Source organism: Scyliorhinus torazame, chromosome 18, assembly GCF_047496885.1.
Source record: "Scyliorhinus torazame isolate Kashiwa2021f chromosome 18, sScyTor2.1, whole genome shotgun sequence".
NCBI classification, from domain to species: Eukaryota; Metazoa; Chordata; class Chondrichthyes; order Carcharhiniformes; family Scyliorhinidae; genus Scyliorhinus; species Scyliorhinus torazame.
In genome coordinates, this window is record NC_092724.1 from 72,639,462 (window position 1) to 72,666,182 (window position 26,721).

General features: G+C 50.5%; 1 protein-coding gene across 4 annotated transcripts in view; it reads right to left on the reverse strand.

Moving 5' to 3' along the window:
* Positions 1-26,721, reverse strand: part of LOC140395297 (very low-density lipoprotein receptor-like) — a 129,307-nt gene that overhangs the window by 23,024 nt on the left and 79,562 nt on the right. For 2 of the 4 annotated variants that reach the window (XM_072482890.1, XM_072482892.1), the window contains exons 7-10: positions 25,381-25,499; positions 19,245-19,384; positions 18,215-18,356; positions 8,654-8,788 (exon numbers count right to left, since the gene is read on the reverse strand). In XM_072482890.1, the coding sequence (XP_072338991.1) occupies positions 8,654-8,788; positions 18,215-18,356; positions 19,245-19,384; positions 25,381-25,499 (536 nt within the window). The remainder of the gene's footprint in view (positions 1-8,653; positions 8,789-18,214; positions 18,357-19,244; positions 19,385-25,380; positions 25,500-26,721) is intronic. The other 2 variants (XM_072482891.1, XM_072482893.1) reach the window with 2 other exon arrangements.

The window sequence follows — 26,721 nt, forward strand, 5'->3', positions numbered from 1 at the left end:
TCTCCGGAGGAGGCGTGGGCCTTTGTTCAGGCCGAGAGGCTGGACACAGACTGAGGGTCGGGATGGGTGATTGGGGACTGCGGTGGATATGTTATGCCTATTTGTTGTTCGGGAAGGGAAGGGGGGCTTTGCATTGTTTTGGGTTTCATTTTTCTCTGTGTTTTTCTCTTTCGGGTTGGGGAGGGTGGATGGGGCGGGTTGGGCACTGTATTGGTTGGTTGCGGGGCCTGGTAGGTGGAAAGCGCAGGTTTTTTTCCCGCGCCGAAGACTGGAGGGGGGGGGGGGGGGGGGGCAGGAAAGTGAGGATTGTTTCCCGCGGTTAGAACGGAGGGGGGGAGGGGGAGAGCCTGTGGATGGGGAGCTGGAGAGGAGGGTGTGCCACACAATGGGAGGAGTCGAAGGGGAGGCGGGAGTGGCCGGGGTCAGCAGAAGTCAGCTGACTTGCGGAAGTGCAATGGGGGGAGTAAACGAGCTAGGATGGGTCTTAGCCGGGGTGGGGGGGAAACGAGTTGCTGCTGCTAAGGTTAAGGAGGAGCTGGAGCGGGGGGGGGGGGGGTCGAGACGGGGGTATGCCGCTGTGGGGAACGGGCTGGGTGTGGGGTGCGGGCGCGTGGCTGGCCGAGGAGGGGTCCTGGCTAGTCGGCGGGGGAGGGGGGGCGGGTAGCCCCCTGATCCGGCTGATAACCTGGAATGTATGGGGACTGAATGGGCCGGTTAAGCGGGCCCGCGTGTTCGCGCACCTGAAGGGGCTCAAGGCGGATGTGGTTATGCTCCAGGAGACACACCTGAAGTCCGAGGAAGTATCGAGAGGTACTTGGAGACCAACGACAACGGGGAGGTCCGAGTGGGGATGGTATGGGAGGCACTGAAGGCGGTGGTGAGGGGAGAGCTGATCTCCATTAGGGCCCACAAGGAGCGGGGGGAGAGGGAGAGGCTGGTGGGGGAGATGGTGAGGGTAGACAGGAGGTATGCGGAAGAGCCTGAGGAAGGATTGTTGAGGAAGAGGCGCAGCTTCCAGGCCGAATTCGACCTGGTGACCACCAGGAAGGCAGAGGTGCGGTGGAGGAAGGCCCAGGGGGCGGTCTACGAGTATGGGGAAAAGGCAAGCCGGATGCTGGCGCATCAGCTACGGAAGCGGGACGCAGCTAGGGAAATCGGGGGAGTTAAGGACAGGGGAGGGAGCGTGGTGCGGAGTGGGGTTGGCATCAATGGGGACTTCAGGGACTTCTACGAGGAATTGTACCGATCCGAGCCCCCACGGGAGGGAGGGAGGGATGGGCCGTTTCCTGGACCAATTGAGGTTTCCAAAGGTGGAAGAGGGACTGGTGGCGGGACTGGGGGCCCTGATTGGGCTGGAGGAGCTGATCAAAGGGATAGGAAGCATACAGGCGGGAAAGGCACCGGGACCGGATGGTTTCCCGGTCGAGTTCTATAAAAAATATATGGACCTGTTGGGCCCGCTGTTAGTTAGGACCTTTAATGAGGCAAGGGAGGGGGGGACTTTACCCCCAACGATGTCCCGGGCACTGATCTCCTTGATCCTGAAGCGGGACAAGGATCCCCTGCAATGTGGGTCTTACAGACCGATTTCCTTGCTAAATGTAGATGCCAAGGTGCTGGCGAAGGTCTTAGCCACGAGGATTGAGGATTGTGTGCCGCAGATCATCCATGAAGACCAGACGGGGTTTGTGAAGGGGAGACAGTTGAACGCGAATGTGCGGAGGCTTTTGAACGTTATCATGATGCCGGCGAGGGAGGGGGAGGCGGAGATAGTGGTGGTGATGGACGCTGAGAAAGCCTTCGATAGGGTAGAGTGGGGGTACCTGTGGGAGGTGCTGAAGAGGTTCGGGTTTGGGGAGGGGTTTGTGAGGTGGGTTAGGCTGTTGTATGAGGTCCCGATGGCGAGAGTGGCCATAAATAGGAGGGCCGAGTACTTTTGGTTGCACCGAGGGACGAGACAGGGGTGTCCCCTGTCCCCCCTGCTCTTCGCACTGGCGACTGAACCCCTGGCTATGGCACTGAGAGAGTCGAGGAGCTGGAGGGGGTTAGTGCGGGGTGGGGAGGAGCACAGGGTGTCGCTTTGTGCGGACGACCTGCTGCTGTATGTGGCGGACCCGGTGGGAGGAATGCCGGAGGTAATGAGGATCCTTAGGGAATTCGGGGACTTTTTGGGGTACAAGCTCAATATGGGGAAGAGCGAGCTGTTCGTAGTTCAGCTCCAACTAAAAAGGGCGGAGAGGAGCGTCAAATATTTGGGGGTCCAGGTAGCCAGGAGCTGGGGGGCCCTGCATAGGCTTAACTTTACAAGGCCAGTGGAGCAAACGGAAGAGGAGTTCAAGAGGTGGGACGCGTTGCCGCTGTCCTTGGCGGGTAGGGTGCAGTCAATCAAAATGATGGTGCTCCCAAAGCTTTTGTTCCTGTTCCAGTGCCTCCCAGTGTTTATCCCGAAGGCTTTTTTCAGGCGGGTTAACAGGAGTATAATGGGGTTTGTGTGGGCGCAAGGGACTCCGAGGGTGAGAAGGGTGTTCCTGGAGCGGAATAGAGATAGGGGGGGCTGGCGCTGCCCAACCTCTGTGGGTACTACTGGGCCGCCAATGCGACGATGGTGCGCAAATGGGTGATGGAGGGGGAGGGGGCTGCATGGAAGAGGCTGGAGATGGCGTCCTGTGTGGGTATGAGTCTGGGCGCGCTGGCAACGGCGCCGCTGCCGCTCCCTCCAAGGAGGTATACCACGAGCCCGGTGGTGGTGGCGGACCTCAAAATTTGGGGGCAGTGGAGGCGGCATGGGGGGGGAGGGGGGGGGGGGGGGGGGGGGGGGAGTTGGGGACTCGGCGTGGACCCCATTACGGGGGAACCACAGGTTCGCCCCAGGAAGAACTGGTGGAGGGTTTTCGGGGTGGCACAGGGCAGGGATACGAAAGTTGGGGGACCTGTTTGTGGACGGAAAGTTTGCGAGCTTGGGTGAGCTGGAGGAGAAGTACGGGCTCCCCCTGGGGAACACCTTCAGATACTTACAGGTAAAGGCGTTTGCCAGACGGCAGGTGGTGGAATTCCCGCGGCTACTGCCACACACAGCACAGGACAGGGTGCTCTCGGGGCGGTGGGTGGGAGTGGGGAAGGTCTCGGAAACTTACCAGGTGATGCAGGAGGAGGAGGAGGAGGCCTCGGTGGTGGAGTTGAAAGGTAAGTGGGAGGAGGAGTTGGGAGAGGAGATCGAGGTGGGGACGTGGGCAGATGCCCTAGGGAGGGTGAACTCTTCCTCTTCGTGCGTGAGGCTCAGCCTCATACAGTTTAAGGTACTGCAGAGGGCACACATGAACGGGACAAGGATGAGCCGGTTATTTGGGGGTGAGGACAGGTGTGTTAGGTGCTCGGGGAGCCCAGCAAATCACACCCATATGTTCTGGGCATGCCCAGCGCTGGAGGAATTTTGGAAGGGCGTAGTGAGGACGGTGTCGAGGGTGGTAGGATCCAGGGTCAAACCGGGCTGGGGGCTTGCAATATTTGGGGTAGCAGAGGAGCTGGGAGTGCAGGAGGCGAAAGAGGCCGGAATTCTGGCCTTTGCGTTCCCGGTAGCCCGGCGAAGGATTCTCCTTCAGTGGAAAGATGCGAGGCCCCCAAGCGTGGAATCCTGGATCAGCGATATGGCAGGGTTCATTAAATTGGAGAGGGTGAAATTCGCCTTGAGAGGGTCGGTACAAGGGTTCTTTAGGCGGTGGCAACTGCTCTTAGACTTTCTGGCAGAACGATAGACATTGGTCAATGGCAGCAGCAGCTCGGGGGGGGCCGGGGGGGGGGGGGGTTTACTTTATTTTTGATTATGTTATTTACACTGGAGGGTCTGAGGGGGTGTATACATCTGTTGTCTTAAGTCGGGGGGGTTAATGTTAATTTATTATTTATGTACGGGGGGGGGGGGGGGGTTGCTTTTTTTTAAGATTGTGTTTTGTACTTAACCCTGTTGGGTTCTTTTTTCTTTCTCATTTTGTTATTGATATTTTATGAAAACCTTTAATAAAAATTATTTTTTTTAAAAAAGAGAGCAAAGATTCGGAAAACGGTGCTTCAGAGAGAGCGACAGCCAGGGGGTTTGGCTCTGCCGAATCTGATGTATTATTATTGGGCTGTGAATGCCAAGAAGGTGCAGGCCTGGGGTACGGAGCCGAAGGTAATGTGGGTGAGGATGGAGGCAGGCTCTTGTAGGGGGTCGGGGGCTCTGGCAACGGCACCGCTCCCGAAGGACATTGGATAGACATATGGACAATAAGGGAATAGTGTAGATGGGCTTTAGAGTGGTTTCACAGGTCGGCGCAACATCGAGGGCCGAAGGGCCTGTACTGCGCTGTAATGTTCTATGTTCGCCCCAGGGAAACACTTGGGATTCCTGATGGTTGTGGCCACACCAAAGCTACGGAGGCAATTTCAGCAGCATTTTAAGTCAGGGGCGGGTTCTAAGCTAATGCCAATCCAAGAGAATCATTTGTTTGAGTCAGCAAGATTGGATGTTAGATTTCGGGGTTTGGAGGAGAAGTGGGTGGTGGAAATTAAGGACTGATTTTTGGAAGGGCAGTTTGCGAGCTTGGAGGAGTTGGTGGAGATGTTTGGGATTCTATGGAGGGATTTTGCAAGGAAGGTTTTCCCGACATTTCCAGCGGCACTGCCCCCTCATTGTTGGAGGGGGTGTTGTCGGTGATGGGGTTGGAAGGGGGGTCATCTCGGTGATTTATGGGAGGAAGATACGGGATGGTTGGAGGGCGTTAAGGCCAAATGGGAGGAAGAGCTGGGTGGCGCTGGAGGAGGAATTGCGGAGGGTGAATGCCTCAACCTCACGTGCGGGACCTTTAATACAGTTAAAGGTGGTGCACAGGGCGCACCAGACTAGGTCAAGGATGAGCCGGTTGTTTGGGGATGTGGCGGACACATGCAAGCGGTGGGGGAGTGGGGGGCCCGGCCAACCATGTCCACATGTTGTAGTCCTGTCCGAAGTTGGAGAATTTTTGGGGTTCTTTCTTCAGCACAATATTGGCGATCTTGCTCTTGGATCCCAGTGCCCTGGGGGCCATATTTGGGGTGTTGGACCTGCCAGAGCAGCAGACGGGGGTGGATGTTTTAACTTTCGCCTTGCTGATTGCTCACAGGCAGGTCTGCTGGGCTGGAGGTAAGCTTCTCTGCCCTGTGCCTCAGTGTCGTTGGGGGACCGGATGGAGTTTCAGTATCTTGCGACAGTAAGTTTACCTTGAGGGAGGGCAGCATAGTGGTTAGCATTGCTGCCTCACGGCGCGGAGGTCCCAGGTTCGATCCCGGCTCTGGGTCACTGTCCGTGTGGAATGTGCACATTCTCCCTGCGTTTGCGTGAGTTTCGCCCCCACAACCCAAAGATGTGCAGGGTAGGTGGACTGGTCACGCTAAATTGCTCCTTAATTGGAAAAAATGGATTGGGTACACTACATTTTTTTTTTAAAGTTTGCCTTGAGGGGGGTGATTGAGGGAGTTCCATAAGAGATGGAGTCTGTTTATTCTTCACTTTAAAGAGTTGGTCACTGTTGGCTGGTGAAGAGAGGCGGTTAATCTTTCGAGTCATATATGTAGTGTTTGTTGAGGGGGGGGGGGGTCTTCTGATATTCTTTTTGCTTTGTTTTTTTTGTGTTGTTTTGTTTTATGTATAAAATGTTAAAAAGCCAATAAAAATATGTTCTTTTTAAAATGGTGGAGATGAATGGTTCACTCTTACTCATTTAAGAAAATTTGATTTGTGGGATTTGAGCTTCGCTGGCAAGACCAGCATTCATTACCCATTGCTAATTGTCCTGGAGAAGCTGATGGTGAGCTGCAATTAAGGATGGGCAATTAATGCTGGTCTAGCCAGTGACACCTAAATCCAGTGAATAAATTAACTAGATAAATGATGGGAGCAGGAAGCCATTCAGCTCCTCACTCCTGCTTTGCCTTTTAGCAATATCATGGCCGATCTTCTGTCTCAATACTATCTTCTCACACTGTCCTCATATTCCTCAACTTCCTCGGGATCCAAAATCCTATCGACCTGTACCTTGAATATATTCAATGCCTGAGCTTCTACAGCTCTCTGGGGTAGGAAATTCCAAAGATTCGTAACCCACTGAGTGGAGAAATTTATCTCAATCCCTAAATGGCTGAATCCTTATTCCGAGATTGTAACCCCGAGTTCCATAGAATCCCTACAGTGCTATTCGGCCCATCGAGTCTGCACCGACCCTCCGAAAGAGCACCCCTACCTCGACCCACTCCCCCGCCCCATTTCCATAACCCCACCTAATCTTTGGACACTAAGAGGCCAATTCACCTAACCTGCACGTCTTTGACTGTGGGGAGGAAATTGGAGTATCCGGAGGAAACCCACGCAGGCAGACATTCACCAAAGGTCGGAATTGAACCCAGGTCCCTGGCGCTGTGAGGTAGCAATTTTATCCACTGTGTCACTGTGACCCCTAGGTCTCAACCATCCAGGGGGGACACATAAATCACAAAAAATTTATGTATTTCAATGAGATCAACTCTTAGTCTTAAATTCCATGAAATTTGGGCCGGGTTTACTCAATTTCTCCCGATGGGAGAAGAACGTAACCCCACAAATCAGTCTAGTGAACATCTGTGGAACTCACTCTAAGGCAAATATATCCGTCCTTCGTTAAGGAGACCAAACAGTACACACTACTCCTGGGAATCCCTGGTCCAAGACCGCCCAAAGTGGAAGAAAAGCATCCGGGAAGAAGCTGAACACCTTGAGTTTCACTGTCGAGAGCAAGCTGAAGCTAAGCGTCAGCAAAATGAGCACGTGGCAATCCGGGCATCCCCCCACCCGCTCTTCCGACCATCATCTGGTCCACCTGTGACAGAGACTGCAGGCCGCTCCTTGAACTCCTCAGTCACCTGAGAACACATTTTTAGTGGGAAGCAAGTCATTCTCAACCCTGAGGGACTGCTTAAGAAGACACAGCACTCCAGGTGTGGTCTCATACAATTGCAAAAAGTTTCTTCACTCTTTATTCCAATCCTTTTTTTCCTTAAAGGCTAACAAAACCAGCTGCATTCTTAATTGCTTGTTGTACCAGCATGTCAACTTTCTCAAGATTCATGTTCACAAACACCTGGATTCCAACATTTCAGTCATTGAAAAAAGTTCTGCTTTTCTATTTCTCCTTCCAAACTTTTAAAAATTCATTCAGGGGATCTGGGTGTCTCTGGCTGGATCAGCATTTGTTGTCCATCCCTAATTGCCCTCGAGGAGGTGGTGAGCTGTCTTCTTGAACTGCTGCAATCCATGTGGTGTAGGTACAACCACAGTGCTGTTAGGGAGGGAGTTCCAGGAGTTAGACCCAGGGGCAGTGAGAGAATGGTGAGTCAGGATGGTGAGTGGCTTGGGGGGGGGGGGGGGGACTTCCATGGTGATGTTCCCATGTGTCTGCTGCCCTTGTCTTTTCCCACACTCCACCAGCTCCTTCTTGGCCACATATTTAGCAGCATATTTTGCATCTCCATCACAGCTTACCTTCCCACCTAACTTTTTAAATTAGCAAACGTAGTACGTCACACTTGGGTCCCTTCATCTAAACCATCAATACAGATTGTAAACAGCTAAGGCCCAAACACTAATGCCTGAAAGATCCCACCATTCAAACCAGTAGCTTACAGGCTCAGTTTCTGGTCTGTGTCGAATTACTGTGTCTCAGCCTGAACACTGAAATTGACCTCAGTGCAATCGGTTAAGAGCTAAGTCGGGACTTCCACTCCTGACCACTATGCAGTGTAAGGTGACTCTTGCTGTGAGGTAAAGTAAGTAAAGTCGCTATAGTCCAAGATAACCACAGGCTGCTTTCCCCTTTCAGGGGGAGAGCTGACTGGTTGGTATCTATTCGGAGGTTCACCACACTTCAGACAAGGAGCAAAGTTAAGAAAGTGGGGCCTTAGGGCAGCACGGTGGCGCAGTGGGTTAGCATTGCTGCCTCACGGCGCCAAGGTCCCAGGTTCGATCCTGGCTCTGGGTCACTGTCCGTGTGGAGTTTGCACATTCTCCCCGTGTTTGCGTGGGTTTCGCCCCCACAACCCAAAGATGTGCAGGATAGGTGGATTGGCCACGCTAAATTGCTGCTTAATTGGAAAAAAATGAATTGGATACTCTAAATTTATTTAAAAAAAAGATGGGGCCTTTGTGAATAATCTCAGCCATTACGGGAATTGAACCCACAATGTTGGCCTTGCTCATGCGGAGCTCAACCAGCTGTCTAGCCAACTGAGCTAAACTGGCCCCCAGGCTGTGAGGTACAGGTTTCCAGGTACCAGGCGACACCAAGATTAGGCTCAAGTCAACAATTTAAAAAAATAAACTTAGAGTACCCAATTCGTTCTTTCCCCAACAGGCAACTTAGCGTGGCCAATCCACCTACACTGCACATCTTTGGGTTGTGGGAGTGAGACCCACGCAGACATAGGGAGAATGTGCAAACTCCACACGGACAGTGATCCGGGGCCGGATCGAACCTAGGTCCTCGATGCCATGAGGCAGCAGTGCTAACCACTGCGCCCCCTCAGGCTCAAGTCAATAATGACTTTTTCTCCAAACTGTTCTATTCTTGTTTAGCTTTTACTTTGATTTAAGAAATGTTGTTTATCTTACCTTTCCCACATGTATGTCCAGTTGCATCAGGTGCCATGCCATCTGGGCACAGACAGGCATAGTTCTGGTCAGTGTAGGGAGCAGGCACACATAGGTATTCACAGGCAGCATGTTCTCTAACACACCAGTTCTGCACTGTTTTAAAATAAATTAAACACAAAAAATGTGAACATTAGGAACGGAGTGATTAACAGCTAAACAGAATCAGCTGGCAGACACAGGGCGACACAATGGTACAGTGGTTAGCACTGCTACCTCACAACACCAGGGACCCGGGTTCCATTCCGGCCTTGGGTTACTGCCTGTGTGGAGTTTGTACATTCTCCCCGTGTCTGTGTGGGTCTCCTCTGAGTGCTCCGGTTTCCTCCCACAGTCCAAAGATGTGCAGGTTAGGTGGATTGGCCCTAGACCCACAAAAGAACAAAGAAATGTACAGCACAGGAACAGGCCCTTTGGCACTCCAAGCCTGCGCCGACCATGCTGCCCGTCTAAACTAAAATCTTCTGCACTTCCTGGGTCCGTATCCCTCTATTCCCATCCTATTCATGTATTTGTCAAGATGCCCCTTAAATGTCACTATCGTCCCTGCTTCCACCACCTCCTCCGGCAGCGAGTTCCAGGCACCCACTACCCTCTGTATAAAAAACTTGCCTCGTACATCTCCTCTAAACTTTGCCCCTCGCAGCTTAAACCTATGCCCCCTAGTAATTGACCCCTCTACCCTGGGAAAAAGCCTCTGACTATCCACTCTGTCTATGAACCTCATAATTTTGTAGATCTCTATCAGGTCGCCCCTCAACCTCCGTCGTTCCAGTGAGAACAAACCAAGTTTATTCAACCTCTCCTCATAGCTAATGCCCTCCATTATACTCCAAGTGTGGTTGAACTAAGGTTCTATACAGCTGCAACATGACTTGCCAATTTTTATACTCAATGCCCCGGCCAATGAAGGCAAGCATGCTGTATGCCTTCTTGATTACCTTCTCCACCGGTGTTGTCCCTTTCAGTGACCTGTGGACCTGTACACCTAGATCTCTCTGACTGTCAATACTCTTGAGGGTTCTACCATTCACTGTATATTCCCTACCTGCATTAAACCTTCCAAAATGCATTACCTCACATTTGTCCAGATTAAACTCCATCTGCCATCTCTTCGCCCAAGTCTCCAAACAATCTAAATCCTGCTGTATCCTCTGACTGTCCTCATCGCTATCCGCAATTCTACTAACCTTTGTGTCGTTTGCAAACTTACTAATCAGACCAGTTACATTTTCCTCCAAATCATACATACATACTACGAACAAGGGTCCCAGCACTGATCCCTGCGGAACACCACTAGTCACAGCCCTCCAATCAGAAAAGCACCCTTCCATTGCTACTCTCTGCCTTCTATGACCTAGCCTGTTCTGTATCCATCTTGCCAGCTCACCCCTGATCCCGTGTGACTTCACCTTTTGTACCAGTCTGCCATGAGGGACCTTGTCAAAGGCCTTACTGAAGTCCATATAGACACCATTCACTGTCCTACCTGCATCAATCATCTTTACGACCTCCTCGAAAAACTCCAACAAATTAGTGAGACACAACCTCCCCTTCACAAAACCGTGCTGCCCCTCGCTAATACGTCCATTTGCTTCCAAATGGGAGTAGATCCTGTCTCGAAGAATTCTCTCCAGTAATTTCCCTACCACTGACGTAAGGCTCACCGGCCTGTAGTTCCCTGGATTATCCTTGCTATCCTTCTTAAACAAAGGAACAACATTGGCTATTCTCCAGTCCTCCGGGACATCACCTGAAGACAGTGAGGATCCAAAGATTTCTGTCAAGGCCTCAGCAATTTCCTCTCCAGCCTCCTTCAGTATTCTGGGGTAGATCCCATCAGGCCCTGGGGACTTATCTACCTTATTATTTTTCAAGACGGCCAACACCTCGTCTTTTTGGATCTCGATGTGACCAGGCTATTTTCACACCCTTCTCCAGACTCAACATCCACCAATTCCTTCTCTTTGGTGAATACTGATGCAAAGTATTTATTTAGTACCTCGCCCATTTCCTCTGGCTCCACACATAGATTCCCTCGCCTGTCCTTCAGTGGGCCAACCCTTTCCCTGGCTACCCTCTTCCTTTTTATGCAAGTGTAAAAAGCCTTGGGATTTTTCTTAACCCTATTTGCCAATGACATTTCGTGACCCCTTTTAGCCCTCCTGACTCCTTGCTTAAGTTCCTTCCTACTTTCCTTATATTCCACACGGGCTTCGTCTGTTCCCAGCCTTCTAGCCCTGACAAATGCCTCCTTTTTCTTTTTGATGAGACCTACAATATCTCTCGTTATCCAAGGTTCCCGAAATTTGCTGTATTTATTCTTCTTCCGCACAGGAACATGCCGGTCCTGAATTCCTTTCAACTGACATTTGAAAACCTCCCACATGTCAGACGTTGATTTACCCTCAAACATCCGCCCCCAATCTAGGTTCTTCAGTTCCCGCCTAATAATGTTATAATTAGTCTATCCCCAATTTAACACATTCACCCTAGGACCACTCTTATCCTTGTCCACCAGAACTTTAAAACTTACTGAATTATGGTCACTGTTCCTGAAATGCTCCCCTACTGAAACTTCTACCACCTGGCCGGGCTCATTCCCCAATACCAGGTCCAGTGACTTCTGGTTGCGTCTACGCTGAGCTAAGTCGCACGCTCGGCAGCTCCCGCCAGAAACGGACTTTTGGGCTCTTTTGAGGGGCCCCAGCAGCATTTGTTCGACGGTTCCCAGTGTGCGAAGGTGACAGTACGATTTCCCCGGCACTGTATGGATTGGACCAGGAGTGGAGCGGTGAAAAAAGTAATTCTGGTGCAGCGAAAAGGGCGAGGGAGGAAAGCCAAGATGGCGGCGGATGGAGACCAGGCAGCGTGGACGTAGTGGGCACAAGAGAGCAGGAGTTTCTCAAGCGCTGCTTCACGGAATTGAAAGCAGAGCTGCTGGAGCCGATGAAGGCTTCGATCGACAAGGTGGTCGAGGCCCAGAAGGCCCAAGGGGCGCCAATTCGGGAGGTGCGGCAGAAGGCCTCGGAGAATGAGGACGAGATATTGGGCCTGGCGGTGAAGGTGGAGGCGCAGCATGAGAAATGGCAGGAGAAGTTCGAGGACATGGAGAGTCGGTCGAGGAGGAAAAAACTGCGGATTCTGGGTCTCCCGGGAGTGGTGGGGTCGGATGCTGGAGCATATGTGGTCACGATGCTGAACACGTTGATGGGTGCGGGTGCCTTCCCGAGGCACCTGGAGCTGGATGGGGCCCACCGAGTCTTGGCGAGGAGGCCCAAGTCTAACGAGCCGCCGCGGGCGGTATTGGTGCGGTTCCACCGCTTGGTGGACAGGGAGCGTGTCCTAAGATGGGCAAAAAAGGAGTGGAGCAGCAGGTTGGGAGAATGCAGAGGTCCGTAAATACCAGGGCTAGAGCACGGAGGTGGCCAAGAGGGCCGGGTACAACCTGGCTAAGGCGGTTCTGCATCGGAAGGGGGTGAAATTCGGGATGCTGCAGCCGGCGCGACTGTGGGTCATGTTTAAGGACCGGCACCATTACTTTGAGACGCCGGAAGAGGCGTGGACCTTTATTCAGGCCGAAAAGTTGGACACGGACTGAGAGTCGGTTGTGAGGGGAGGTCGCGGGGGTGACTGTGGTTACTGTGCTTTGGGGGATGTTCTGTTCTGTATTGTTTCCTTGGGTGCTGGGTGGGGTAGGGTGAATTGGTTCAAAGGGTTTTTTTTTGAGAGAGTGTGGGCGTCGGTGGTTGGAAGGACGGGGCCCCGTTGGGGGGAGGGGAGATGGGAGGCCCCAGGTGGGGGAGCTGGGATTAGGCTACAAAAGGGAGATGCGCCAGAGGCCGGGCCGGTCTGATGGAAAGCGCGGGCTTTTTCCCGCGCTAGGGAAGGCAGGGCCGGGGGGGGGGGGGGGGGGGAGAATGGTGTTGGAGAGGAGCGCCCGCTGATGGACAGGAGCAGGGGGGGAGAAAGAGAGACTACCACACTGGGGGGGTCGATGGGAGTGGCAGGAGTGGCCGGGGTCAGCTGACTTATGGGAGTGCTATGGGGGGAGCAACGCAGCTGGGGGGGGGGGGGGGGGGGGGGGAAACTGGGTTGCTGCTGCATTGGCCAAAGGTGAGCTGGAGCTCGGAGAGAGAGTCGGGGCGGGGGTCTGCCGTTGGGGGGAATGGAGAGTGCGGGAGGCGTGGGCACGTGGCTGGCCTAGAAAAGGGGATGGCTAATCTGCGGGGGGGGGGGAAGCAGGTGTCGTTTGAGGCGCTGAACATCGTGGCAGACAATGGAGGTAGGTATGTGATGGTGGTAAGCTGCAGGGGGTCCGGGTGGTATTAGTGAACGTATATGCCCCGAATTGGGACGATGCCAGATTTATGCGGCGCATGTAGGGCCAGATTCCGGACCTAAGGCAGGGAGCTTGATAATGGGGGGGGGCGGGGAAAGACTTCAACACGGTACTGGATCCAGCATTGGACCGCTCCAGGTCCAGGACGGGTAAGAGGCCGGCGGCGGCCAAGGTGCTGAGGGGGTTTATGGACCAGATGGGAGGAGTGGACCCATGGAGTTTTCCCACGTCCATAAAGCCTACTCCCGGATAGACTTCTTTGTTATGAGCAGGGCACTAATTCCGAGGGTGGAGGGCACGGAGTATTCGGCCATAGCCATCTCAGACCATGCCCCACATTGGGTGGCGCTGGAGCTAGGGGAGGAGAGGGACCAGCGCCCGCTGTGGAGCCTGGATGTGGGCTTGCTGGCGGATGAGGTGGTGAGCGGGCGGATCCGGGTGTGTATTGAAAGCTATCTAGAGGCTAACGATAATGGGGAGGTGCAGGTGGGGGTGGTCTGGGAGGCTCTGAAGGCGGTGATTAGGGGAGAGCTAATCTCCACTAGGGCCACAAGGAGAAGGAGGAGAGGAGAGAGAGGGAGAGATTAGTGGGGGAGATTTTAAGGGTGGATAGGAGGTATGCAGAGGTCCCCGAGGGAGGGCTACTCAAGGAGCGACGAAGCCTCCAGGCCGAGTTCGACCTGTTGACCACCAAGAAGGCAGAGGTGCAGTGGAGGAAAGCGCAAGGGGCGGTGTACGAGTACGGGGAGAAGGCTAGCCGGATGATGGCAGACCAGCTTCGGAAGCGGGAGGCAGAGAGGGAGATTGAGGGAGTTAGCGATAAAGGGGGGAACACGGTGCGGAGGGAATAAACGGGGTATTTAGAGACTTTTATGAGGGGCTGTATAGGTCTGAGGATGGAGGAGGGGGAGATGCGTCGATTTTTGGATCGCCTGAGGTTCCGGAGGGTGGAGGAGGAGCAGGTGGCTGGGCTTGGGGCACAGGTAGGGCTGGAGGAGCTGACTAAGGGGCTGGGGAGTATGCAGGCGGGGAAGGCACCGGGGCCAGATGGGTTCCCAGTGGAATTTTACCGGAAGTACATGGACCTGCTGGGCCCTCTATTAGTGTGGGGCGGGGGAGGGGGCCTCTACCCCCGGCGATGTCCAGGCGCTGATCTCGCTGATCTTGAAGCGGGACAAGGACCCATTACAGTGTGGGTCGTATAGGCCAATCTCTCTCCTCAACGTGGACGCGAAGCTGTTAGCGAAGGTGTTGGCTACCAGAATTGAGGACTGTGTCCCGGGGGTGATTCACGAGGACCAGACGGGTTTTGTTAAGGGAAGGCAGCTGAATACCAATGTGCGGAGGCTCCTTTACGTAATCATGATGCCTACAGTGGAGGGAGAGGCGGAGATAGTGGCGCGATGGTCGCGGATAAGACCTTCGATAGGGTGGAGTGGGAAGTGTTGAGGAGGTTTGGGTTCGGGGAGGGGTTCATTAGTTGGGTTAGGGTACTTTACGAAGCTCCGGTGGCGAGTGTGGCCACTAATCGGAGGAGGTCGGAATACTTTCGGCTGTACCAGGGGACGAGGCAGGGGTGCCGCCTATCCCCCTTGCTATTTGCATTGGCAATTAAGCCTTTGGCTATGGCTGTAAGGGAGTCCAGGAACTGGAGGGGGCTGGTGTGGGGGGGGGGGAGGGAGTGAGAGAGACACCAGGTTTCGTTGTATGCCGATGACCTGTTACTGTATGTGGCGGACCCAGTGGGGGGGGATGCCGGAGGTGATGCGGATCCTCAGGGAATTTGGGGACTTTTCCGGGTATAAGCTCAACGTGGGGAAGAGTGAGCTCTTTGTCGTACACCCAGAGGACCAGGGAAGGGGGATAGACGAGCTTCCACTGAAGAGGGCGGGAAGGAGTTTTCGGTATCTGGGGATCCAGGTGGCCAGGAGCTGGGGGGCCCTACACAAGCTCAACTTGACGAGGCTGGTGGAGCAGATGGAAGAGGAGTTTAAAAGGTGGGATATGTTGCCACTCTCCTTGGCGGGTAGGGTACAGTCGGTGAAGATGACGGTGCTCCTGAGGTTCCTTTTTATATTCCAGTGCCTCCCCATCCTGATCCCTAAGGCCTTTTTTAAGCGGGTCAGTAGGAGCATCATGGGATTAATGTGGGTGAAAAAGACCCCGAGGGTGTTTCTGGAGCGGAGTGGGGACAGAGGAGGGTTAGCGTTACCTAATCTGTGTGGGTATTACGAGGCTGCCAATGTGGCGATGATACGCAAGTGGGTAATGGAGGGGGAGGGGGCGGCGTGGAAGAGGCTGGAGATGGTGTCCTGTGTGGGCACGAGTCTGGGGACACTGGTGACAGCACCGCTGCCGCTCCCGCCGACTAGGTACACCACGAGTCCGGTGGTGGCGGCGACTTTGAAAATTTGGAGGCGCCTTTTACAACCGCCTCTGTCCCGCCTGAAACATCTAAATCCTGGAACGTTTAGCTGCCAATCCGGTCCTTCCCTCAACCAGGTCTCTGTAATGGCAACAACATCATAGTTCCAAGTACTAATCCAAGCTCTAAGTTCATCTGCCTTACCGGTCATACTTCTTGCATTAAAACATATGCACTTCAAGCCACCAGTCCTGCTGTTTTCAGCAACATCTCCCTGTCTGCTCTTCCTCAGAGCCATACTGGCCCTATTCCCTAGTTCTCCCTCATTTTTTCACCTTCTGACCTATTGCTCCGGTACCCACCGCCCTGCCATACTAGTTTAAACCCTCTCGTGTGACATTAGCAAACCTTGCGGCCAGGATATTTATGCCTCTCCAGTTTAGACGCAACCCTTCCTTATACAGGTCACACCTGCCCCGGAAGAGCTCCCAGTGGTCCAGATAACGGAAACCCTCCCTCCTACACCAGCTGTTTAGCCACGTGTTCAGCTGCTCTATCTTCTTATTTCTAGCCTCACTGGCACGTGGCACAGGGAGTAATCCCGAGATCACAACCCCAGAGGTCCTGTCTTTTAACTTTCTGCCTAGCTCCCTGAACTCCTGCTGCAGGACCTCATGCCCCTGCCTGCCTATGTCGTTAGTACCAATATGTACAACAACCTCTGCCTGTTTGCCCTCCCCTTCAGGATGATTGCTACCCGTTTGGAGACATCCTGGACCCTGGCACCAGGGAGGCAATATACCATCCTGGAGTCTCTTTCCCGTCCACAGAAATCTGTGCCCCTGACTATAGAGTCCCCTATGACTATTGCTCTTCTGCGCTTTGACCCTCCCTGCTGAACATCAGAGCCAACCGTGGTGCCACTGCTCTGGCTGCTGCTGTTTTCCCCTGATAGGCTATTCCCCCAACAGAATTCAAAGCGGTATACCTGTTCGAGAGGGGAACAACCACAGGGGATTCCTGCACTGACTGCCTGCCCCTTCTGGTGGTCACCCATCTCTCTGCCTGTACCTTGGGTGTGACCACATCTCTATAACACCTATCTATGACGCTTTCCGCCACCTGCATGCTCCTAAGTGAATCCAATTGCTGCTCCAACCGAACCACGTGGTCTGTGAGGAGCTGCCATTGGTTACACTTGCTGCAGATGTAGTCGACCAGAACGCTGGAAGCGTTACAGATCTGCCACATCTCACAGTTGGAGCACTGCACCCCGCTGAGTGACATTTAAGCACTAGTTAATTAATTCAAAATAAACACTTGAATTATTGTTAAGATTGAGTTACAATTAACTATATGACCCTGACGCTAGATGATTTTTACTGCAAAATTAAATGCTAAATACTGATCTCTGCCCTCAGGGTTAGTTACTCCACTATCTAGTTAATCAATTAGATTTTTTTTTGCAATATTTTTTCCCCCCCAAATTTAGCAGATTCCCAACCAGCCAATCAGGTCACAGTTTTACTGTGATGTCACTTACAGATTTCCCCTCCACACAGTTTGAAAAGGTAATAAAAATCACTTACCTTCTCAGGATGCTCTCTGGTTCTCTCCCTGCAGATTAACAGTTACAGGCCAGAAGAAAGAGAACAAAATGGTAGGGAAAAAGCACCTTCTCCCACTCTGCACCGAATTACCTCACCGCACCAAATTACCAAGTTCCAATTCCCACTCTGGATGTGTCTCACTCACTCAGGATGTGTCTCCTTCACCTGCACAAAGCTTACTGAGTGCGCTTTCTGTCTGTCTTTTATACAGAACTCAAGCTAACCAGGGTGACTCACACTACTTAAGCTTCAAACAGGAGAATACAATGTACACCCTTGTGCCACTAAGCAGGTTTCAGGTGACTGACAGATAACTACCTCTCAGCAATTAGGGTGGGGGCAGCTTCAGCCAATCAGACACCAAGCTACACACTGCACCTTTAACTGAAAAACTGCAAAATTAGATTTACCACTTACCTTTCCTGATTACCTCACTGCACCAAATTACCAAGTTCCAATTCCAACTCTGGATGTGTCTCACTCACTCAGGATGTGTCTCCTTCACCTGCCCAAAGCTTTGCACAATCTGCACACTCCTTGCAACATCGAAGTGGCAGAACTCAGATTACAAACGAAACATGCATTTGTGTATTGATACTGAAATGAAAATCGCTTGTCACAAGTAGGCTTCAATGAAGTTACTGTGAAAAGCCCCGAGTCGCCACATTCCGGCGCCTGTTCGGGGAGGCTGGTACTGTGGTATTGGACAGGCAAGTCACCTCAAACATAAATCTTTTATATATTTTTTTCTTTTTTAAATTTAGAGTACCCAATTCATTTTTCCAATTAAGGGGCAATTTAGTGTGGCCAATCCACCTACCCTGCACATCTTTGGGTTGTGGGGGCGAAACCCACGCAAACACTGGGAGACTGTACAAACTCCAAACGGACAACGACCCATAGCCGGGATCAAACCTGGGACCTCGGCATCGTGAGACAGCAGTACTAACCACTGCACCACCGTGCTGCCCCAATCTTTTATAGTTTTTGAAGAAACAATATACTTGGATTGTATGCTAGGATATGGGTACAACATTGTTAGTTTAAAATCAACAGTGCGGTCAATAACACAGTATCTCTTTTCAAAGGTTAGCTTCATTCACTCTTTCAAGGAAAAATGCTAAATGAACTTTGTATGGAATCAGTAACCAACAATTGAGAATCAAAATGCACAAGCTGTTCTGTTAAAAGAAATCCTCTCATACCAATTGGTTGCATCAGTTTGTGAAACACGACTAAGCCTCGTGGCTTGGTGAGATTTGATGCCAGAACTTTCACATTGGTTCCTGTAAACTTGTTGACACTATACACAGCCTTGCCTTCCACATCAGACCAGTAGGCACAGTCCTGTGGAGTAAAATGTTTAATCATGTCAGATATACACACAGAAGTCAAGCTAAACCAGGAAGACCAGTAAATGTGAATTTAAAGCTGGGTGACTTGGGTTAATCTAAACTGAAATCGCATGAGGAAGACCAGTCTGCACATTATTTTGAGAATAATATTAATACTTCCACACTGGGAAAAGTCTGAGAACAATGGTTTCAACTGCACACCCTCAACAGATAAAACGGTGAACATCTACATAATTTGCAGAAGGATCCATACAAAACAGGCCACAAAGATTATAACTGGGAATGTTTTCAGAAAATTAAATAATTGGACAATGTTACAATGAGACAATCCATGAAGCCTGCATTAATTTTCTTTCCCATTCGCATCCCATATCTTTCAACGTTCCTTTCAAACAACTATCTCATTCCCTTTTATAATTAGTCTGGAGATGTTTTAATTTGGAGAGAATTTACATGGGGTAATTTTGTGGAGCTCCAATGGCACCCAAAATGCGGCCATAATCTGATCAAGTAAGAGGACTGGGATGAAGGGCTGAATAGTCCACTCCTGCTCTGATGTTCTTTTCACCTGTTTGCATCCCTATCCACAGCCAATAATTGATGCTCACTCAAAGTACTAAACGGTGTAACCATGAACACCATCTTCCCTACTGGTAATGTTAGCTCCTGCAGAAGACACAAAACAGGAGAACAAAATTCCTCTCCATATCCCTAAGACGATCAGATAAGCTCCAAGAGACAGTTACCATTGTAACCATGGATGTGCTGCTGAAATGCCCAATGGAAATAGTTCTCTATTAAATGATTCACACAACCTGTTCTATGTTGATAATTAAGTACAAGCCAATGAATCTGGGATTCAGAAAACTGTGATAATTACCTCAAACACTGCCAGCCCAAATGGATTTGCCAAGTACTTCTGAGAGTGAAAGACGCTACTTTGACGTTGTCCATTCAGATCAGTGTAAAAAAGCTCATGGAGGCCAGAGTCCGCCCAGTAAAGGCGTTTCTTAATATAGTCTGAAAATTAAGATAAAAACTCTTTGCTTTATTGCTCCTTACTTAAAGCACTACAAAATATTTCCATTTAATTTTCTTCTATGCCCCTTAAGGGTTCTGATGCCTGCCAGGTATAATTCCGTTTTAGCTTGGGCGTTGAATTTCAGACTATTTGCACCTTGTTCTGCCTTCATTTTCCGATTCATGGCTCCAGTACTTTCTGGATTTTGTTTACCATTCACATTTCAAACATATAATTTAAACATGTTATAAAACAAAGGTTTAAATTGCCTGTAGGTTGCAGGTTTGAAAGTACAGTTAAAAGTGACTGGGCAAGAGGTCATTTCAGATGCGGACACAGAAGGAAATGGGGCACGACCGGTGAGGGATAAAAGGAAGTGATCACCTTATCTGTGATAGAGACCATGGGACGAGAGAGATTGCACAAAGTGGCTGTTTCGGGAGGGTGGTTATGAACATGGGTTGTTGGGTTTCTATGGAGGTAGCGTTAAGGGAACACAAGAGGGAAGTGAAATCAGGAGAGAGGGACGGCACATTTAGATAGAGATGGAATGTGGCCCAGTGCAGAGGCCAAGAGAGGAAAGGAGGGAGAATGTTTTGGTTAGAAACTCAGGAAAGAGGTTGGAATGCAGTAAAGGTGAGAGGAAGAGAGCAAAGTGAGTTGCTTGAAGGAGGAAGGGCAGACTAAACTATGATTTGGTGGTAAAGGGCCACATCATTGGAAAAGTAACTAAAATTCTAAGCAGCTGCCTTTGTAACTCCATTTACAAACAGCTGGAGGTCACTAAATGACAAGTCTATAATGGAACGATTGTCATAGAAATATGGAGTGGACCATTCAGCCCCTCTGTAAAGTTCTCACAGAGCAGGCTTGTGAAATTCACAAGATCTGACTAAAATATCCAGTATTTATTGATAGTAAAATTGGTGTCTCTTCTATCCCGTAGATAGGACTAATCTTCTCCCAACACACCTTGTTCAACATGGGTATGATGCAAAATAGTAAGGCAATCAACTGGTTTGCTTTCACAGCAGTATGCAGTTTAAGAGAATTATAAAGGCAAATATCAATGCAGCCAAATTGCCCCTAACGAGTATCAATTATACCAAAAGCTGCAAGAAGCTGTGGAAACCTCAGCCAGAGATAATCTGTTAATTCTAATAACAGGCTCATCATCTGGTTGATATCAGGATTACCTAGGCAACAATGGAAGAAGTTTCATTAGTTTGTAATTTATTGCATCTGTTGATCTGTTAAGTGTTTTGCACCTCCTTCTATTTAACAGTTTACCTCACTTCCGAACATGTGAGCGTGTTGAATTCACTTGCTAATAATTTATAACCTCCAGTCTGTGTACTATCCATTCCACTATCTCCTTAAATAACTATCTGAACTTTACACATTATAATGGAGAGAACAACTCTCCTTCCTGTCAAGGAACAAAGAGTTTATACCAAGACCATCAGTTTCTTTTTGGAATCTTACCCAGTTGCAAAGGGGCTGGTTTAGCACAGGGCTAAATCGCTGGCTTTGACAGCAGACCAAGGCAGGCCAACAGCACGGTTCAATTCCCGTATCAGCCTCCCCGAACAGGCGCTGGAATGTGGCGACTAGGGGCTTTTCACAGTAACTTCATTTGAAGCCTACTTGTGACAATAAGCGATTTTCATTTCATTTCATAAATTCCAGACCCAAACCTTGTCAGTTACAAAACGTATTACACTACTCTGCAACTGCAGAATAGAGATCAAATGAGCTAGATTTTATTTTATTTTTCATAAATATTTTTATTTTCCTCCTTTTTCACATTTTCATCCAAATATGCACCCACCAACAAACATTAAATGGTAACAAATACAATGTCAATCCCCTGGCCAACAATTCCTCCCTCCCACCGACCCCCAAATAACCCTCAACATTTTAAATACAAACATCAAAAACAGGATTCAGGAATCCACCATCCACCCATACATAGTTACCAACAACATACACAGTCCCAACAGCCCCCACCCCCAACCAACACCCTCACCCCAAACCCCCGATCTGATGTTCGATGTCACCCAATTCTTGAAAGTGCATAATAAACAAAGCCCATGAATTGTAGAACCCTTTCACCCTTCCCCTCAACTCAAAGTTCACCTTCTCCTGTGTTTAAAAACTCCAACTGATCCCCCCGCCACACCAGGGGACAGGGTGGAGCGACTGACCTCCACCCCAACAGGATCCGTCTTCATGACAGAAGGCAGATCCCGACCTGCCAGTGACAGAGGGAGACCATCCCACCTTGCCAGCCCCACTTTCACACTCCCCACCAGACTAGTAATGTTATACCTACGGAGCCCCCCCCCCAATTCCGTGCCACCCGCACCCGCAAATATCTAAACTGAATCCCCGCCCTACGGAATGGTAGTCCCCAACCCCTGGCCGGGATACCACAAAATATTCACTTTTATCAAACTTAGCTTATACCCCGAAAAAGCCCCAAACACTCGAAGCAGCGCCAATATGCCCCCCATCGACACACTCGGTTTCAATACATTCAACAACAAGCCGTCCACATAGATACCCTATGCTCTACCTCCCTCCACACTATCCCTTTCCACACCTCTGAACTCCTCAACGTGATGGCCAACGGCTCAATCGCAAGCGCGAACAACAGGGGGGACAGAGGACAACCCCACCTGGTCCCACGGTGATGAGCAAAGTAACCCAAATTCATGTTATTTATGCGGACACACGCCCTCGGCTCCATGTACTTACCCAATCTACAAATCGTGGCCCTATCTCAAACCGCTCCAGAACCGCCATCAAATATCCCCACTCTACTCGGTCAAACACCTTCTCAGCGTCCAATGCCACAACCACCTCGGTCTCCTCCCCTCCGCCGACACCATAAGCACATTCAATACCCTCCTAATGTTCGAAAAGAGCTGCCTCCCCTTCACAAACCCAGTCTGATCTTCCCCTACCACCTTTGGGAGGCACTCCTCCAACCTACCCTCCTATACCTTCGCCAACACCTTTGCGTCCACATTCAAAAGTGATATGGGCCAATACGACCCACATTCCGTCGGATCCTTATCCTTCTTGAGCAACAGGGAGATTGATGCCTGCTCCAAAGTCTGTGGCAACACCCACTCCCTATCACCTCCACAAACATCCCCTGCATCAGTGGTGCCAACGTATCTTTTAATTTCTTGTAATATTCCACTGGAAACCCATCTGGCCCCGCTACCTTTCTCGACTGCATCCTCCCAATCGCATCTTTTATCTCCTGCTCCACTATCGCCCCCTCCAATATGGCCCTGTCCCCCTCCCCAACCGTGGGTATTCCAAATCATCCAGGAATTCCTGCATCTCCCGCTCCTCCCCAGGTGACTCCGACCTGTACAATCTCTCGTAAAACTCCTCAAACACCCTATTAATCTGATCTGGAGCCACCACCAACTTCCCTGCCCTATCCCGCACCTGAACAACTTCCCTCGCCGCTGCCTTCCTCCGAAGTTGCCTTCTCTCCATACTTATAGACCACTCCTCTCACCCGCCTCAACTGGCACTGCCTTCCTTTGGACAACTGGTCAAAACTTGCCTGCAACTCCTTCCTCTTTTCCAACAGTGTTGGATCCACATCCTCTGCATACCTATCCACTTCCAACATCTCATCTATTATCCTTTGCCATTCCACCCTCTTCTCCTTAGCCACCTTTGCCTTAAGTGATATCACCCCCCCCCCCCCGCCTTCAAAGCTTCCCAAACCACTGCCTGTGAGACCTCACCCATACAATTAAACCGCACTTATTCATCAATCACTTTTCAAATCTTATCACAAAACCCCCGGTCCCCCAACAGCCCCACATCCAATCTCCACCCCCACCTCTGCACTATTCCCTTCTCCAAAACCATATCAACCCAGTGTGACGCATGGTCTGATATTGCAAATGCCGAATATTCCAACCCCTTGACCCTGGACTTTCCGTTTTCGGGACTATGTCCCCATGCCGTCGTGAAAACTGTGGCCTTTTACGGCAGAAAAATTGCCGTCAAAAGGCCACAGATTCACAGCTTTTGCAGGGGCCTAGCAGGCAGCTGTCAAGGAGCTCGCAGCTCCAGTTGTCGATACGGACCCCCGCACATCCGGGTCAGAGGCCGCTCATGCGCACGGACTCCAGAAGCCGCAGCGTGCTCCATGACGGACTCGGACTGCGGACCTGGACCGTGGAAATAGTGCTCGCGATCGGCCGCTCGCCCGACCCAGACCACTCACACAAGAAAAACCAAGTCCCGAATAAGGCCCTCCCCCTGCCCTCCGATCGGCTCTCCCCCGACTGTGGCGGCCCCAGACTGAGTCCACAGCCGCCACGCGGGTATCACGGATGGTGGGACCATGGGTGGTCCACGCCGACGGGAATTCGGCCGGTCGGGGACGTAGAATAGTGGACAGGCCTCAGGCAATGGCCTCAGGTGGTGGATAATCGGAACGGCGTATTCCCCGAGTATACTGCTTTTGGGGGGGGCGGAAAATCGCAGAACCGGCACCGGGCCCGATTTCATGCGTGAAACTGGATTCTCCGCCCCGTCGCCGAAGGCGATTTCAGTGTCGGGGTGCAGAGAATCCAGCCCAAGAAAGGGCACATATTTCTTAATTTCTTCAATCGTTTAAGAAAGTGACACATTTTGATTTGATGACTTATAAGACCACACTGTAAATTCTTGAGAAACAGCTCAACAAACTTCAGCTGTGTTTCAGTGGAGTTCCAGAGTCAGAAGGTAAATGATCGAAGTCCAATTCTAAAGTCTTGAGCACATACCTTGGCAAATAGTCAGTCCCATTTCTGCACTGATGAGCTCTGCTCGCCGGAACTCCTCAGTGCAGCAGAAGATCGGGACGCCATATCTCTCAACCCCACGATGCGACCCCGAACACCTCCAAAGCCCCACTCACCAAAAGGGGGTCTTTAGACCCTCCCACAATCCCCCACAACCTCGCAGGTTACCCCGGGCCTGAACCGCAGTGCGGCAAAAATGCCAGCTTGGCACCTTGGCAGTGCCCCTGCCAGTTGAATGTGCCACATGAGCACCTTGGCAGTTCCAGGCTCAAACCTAGATGGCACTCTCAGGCTGGCTGTGCCAATGTGCCTGGGTAGCACCAGCAGTGCCAGGGTGCCACCCTACCCAGAGAGCAAACGCCGCCAATCCCCTGGGCGATCCCCACGAATGCCGTTCCATCTGGTCCCCCTTTGTGGAGACCAGCAACGGCGCTCGCCTGAGGTCTCTAAGGTGAGAGGATTAGATCCCATCGCCTTGGGTAGATAGTGGGAGTGTATATTAGAGTGAGACTAGTTGTCTCACTCTAATATGCAGATTTGCCAAAAAGTGATCAGCCCAGAGGGATCTCCCAGCATCTACCAGCCGCGTTGCGCCGCATCGCCTTTTGGACGTGTGGCCAGTAGATCGCGCCTCCTTGTCTTTTAGATCAGATAGTAAACTGAGGCTTGATCTGCTCTCTCAGGAGGATGTAAAAGATCCCATGGTATTATTTTGAAGAGCAGGGGAGTTCTTCCCATTAAGACCATAAGACATAGGAGCAGAATTAGGCCATTCAGCCAATTGAGTCTGCTCCGCCATTCAATCATGGCTGATATGTTTCTCATCCCCATTCTCCGGTCTTCTCCCCATAACCCCTGATCCCCTTATTATTCTAAAATGTTGGCCTTTACCAGTGAAATTTCTTGACGCTGAAGACTGCGATCATTACCTATGCCTCAACCAACATCATTGAGACAGATTATTTGATCATCACCTCATAGCTATATGTGGGACCTTAGGTGTGCACATATTAGCTGCCACACCCCAACTTTCCAACAACCACTCCATTTCAAACAGGTCTTCAATGTTGATAAACTGTGATCAGGAGAGGTGCTATGCAAATGCAAGTTCTTGCTCTCTTTATGAAGAGCTTTATATAAGCACAGTGCAGGTTTGCTGACAGCCTTACCCAATGCGATCCCAGTCGGTTTTTCAATGCCAATGTTGACAAGTATTCTTCGGCCAGCTCCATTCAGCCCAGCCTTTTCAATTTTTGGTGGCTCTCCTATATCAGTCCAGTATAAGAAACTGTGAGAGAGAGAACCTCAATATGGTGAAATGCAACCACAGCAGATAGGTTTGACCACACATGGAGTTAAATTTAAAACACAGATGAAGGCCAAGATTCAATAAATCAGGTATCTGCAGTCTGTCTTGCAAGTGAGGCTGATATCACACAACTAAGCAGCAATTATTTTAAAATCAAAACATTTGAACTAAAACGTTTGAACTAAACAGAAGCACTTCCACTCCTAAACTGAGAGACTGCTGGGGAAACAGTCTCAAAACATCAAAGATCACAGAGACTCTTCTGAACTGAATTGCAATTGATGGTAAAGCAACAAAGGAGAACTTTGAATTCATCTCGGATTCCTGGTTATGGCATGTCACTGGATCAAGACTCTGCAGCAAAACCTTTAGAGGATTTAATGAAAAGCGTTACATTGGAGTAGGTCACTGACCCCGAGCCTTTTCTGCCATTCTACGAGATCATGGCTGATTTGGACATCAGCTCCATCCATCTACCTTTCCTCGGTGTCCCTCAATACCTTTACTCAACAAGAAAATCTATTAAGTTCAGTTTTAAATGTTTCCACGTGATCTTGCCTCGCCACCATTTTGGGAGAGAGTTCCGGATTCCCACTAACCTTTGTGTGAAAAAGCTTCTGTTACCTCTAAATAGTCAAGCTCTAATGTTAGTTTATTTCTGGGGGCAATTCAGAGAAGGTTCCAGAGATGAGGGGTCTGACTTATGAAAAGAGATTGGCCTATATGTTCCCAATGAAGAATGAGGGGAGATCTAATTGAGGTATATAAGATGATAAAAGGTCTGGATAAAGTAGACGTGAGCGGATGCTTCCTCTTCTGGGGCATTCTAAAATGAGAGGTCTTAGTTTTAGGATAAGGGGAGCAGATTCAAAACAGAGATGAGGAGAAATTACTTCTCTCAGAGTTGTGAATCTGTGGAATTCACCACCCCAGAGTGTGGTGGATGTTGGGACATTGAGAACATTTATGGAGCTGTCGGACAGATTTTTAATTCGCAATGGGTTGAAGGGCTATGGAGAACGGGTAGGAAAATGGAGCTGAAGCCAAGAGATCAGCCATGATCGTATTGAATGGCGGAGCAGGTTTGAGGGGCTGAATTGTCTACTCCCACTCCTAGTTCTTATGTACTCCCTCACCAGAGGAAATCTTTCTCTGTATCAACAATGCAAGACCTTATGACAGAGTGAGATGTTTGTAGTCC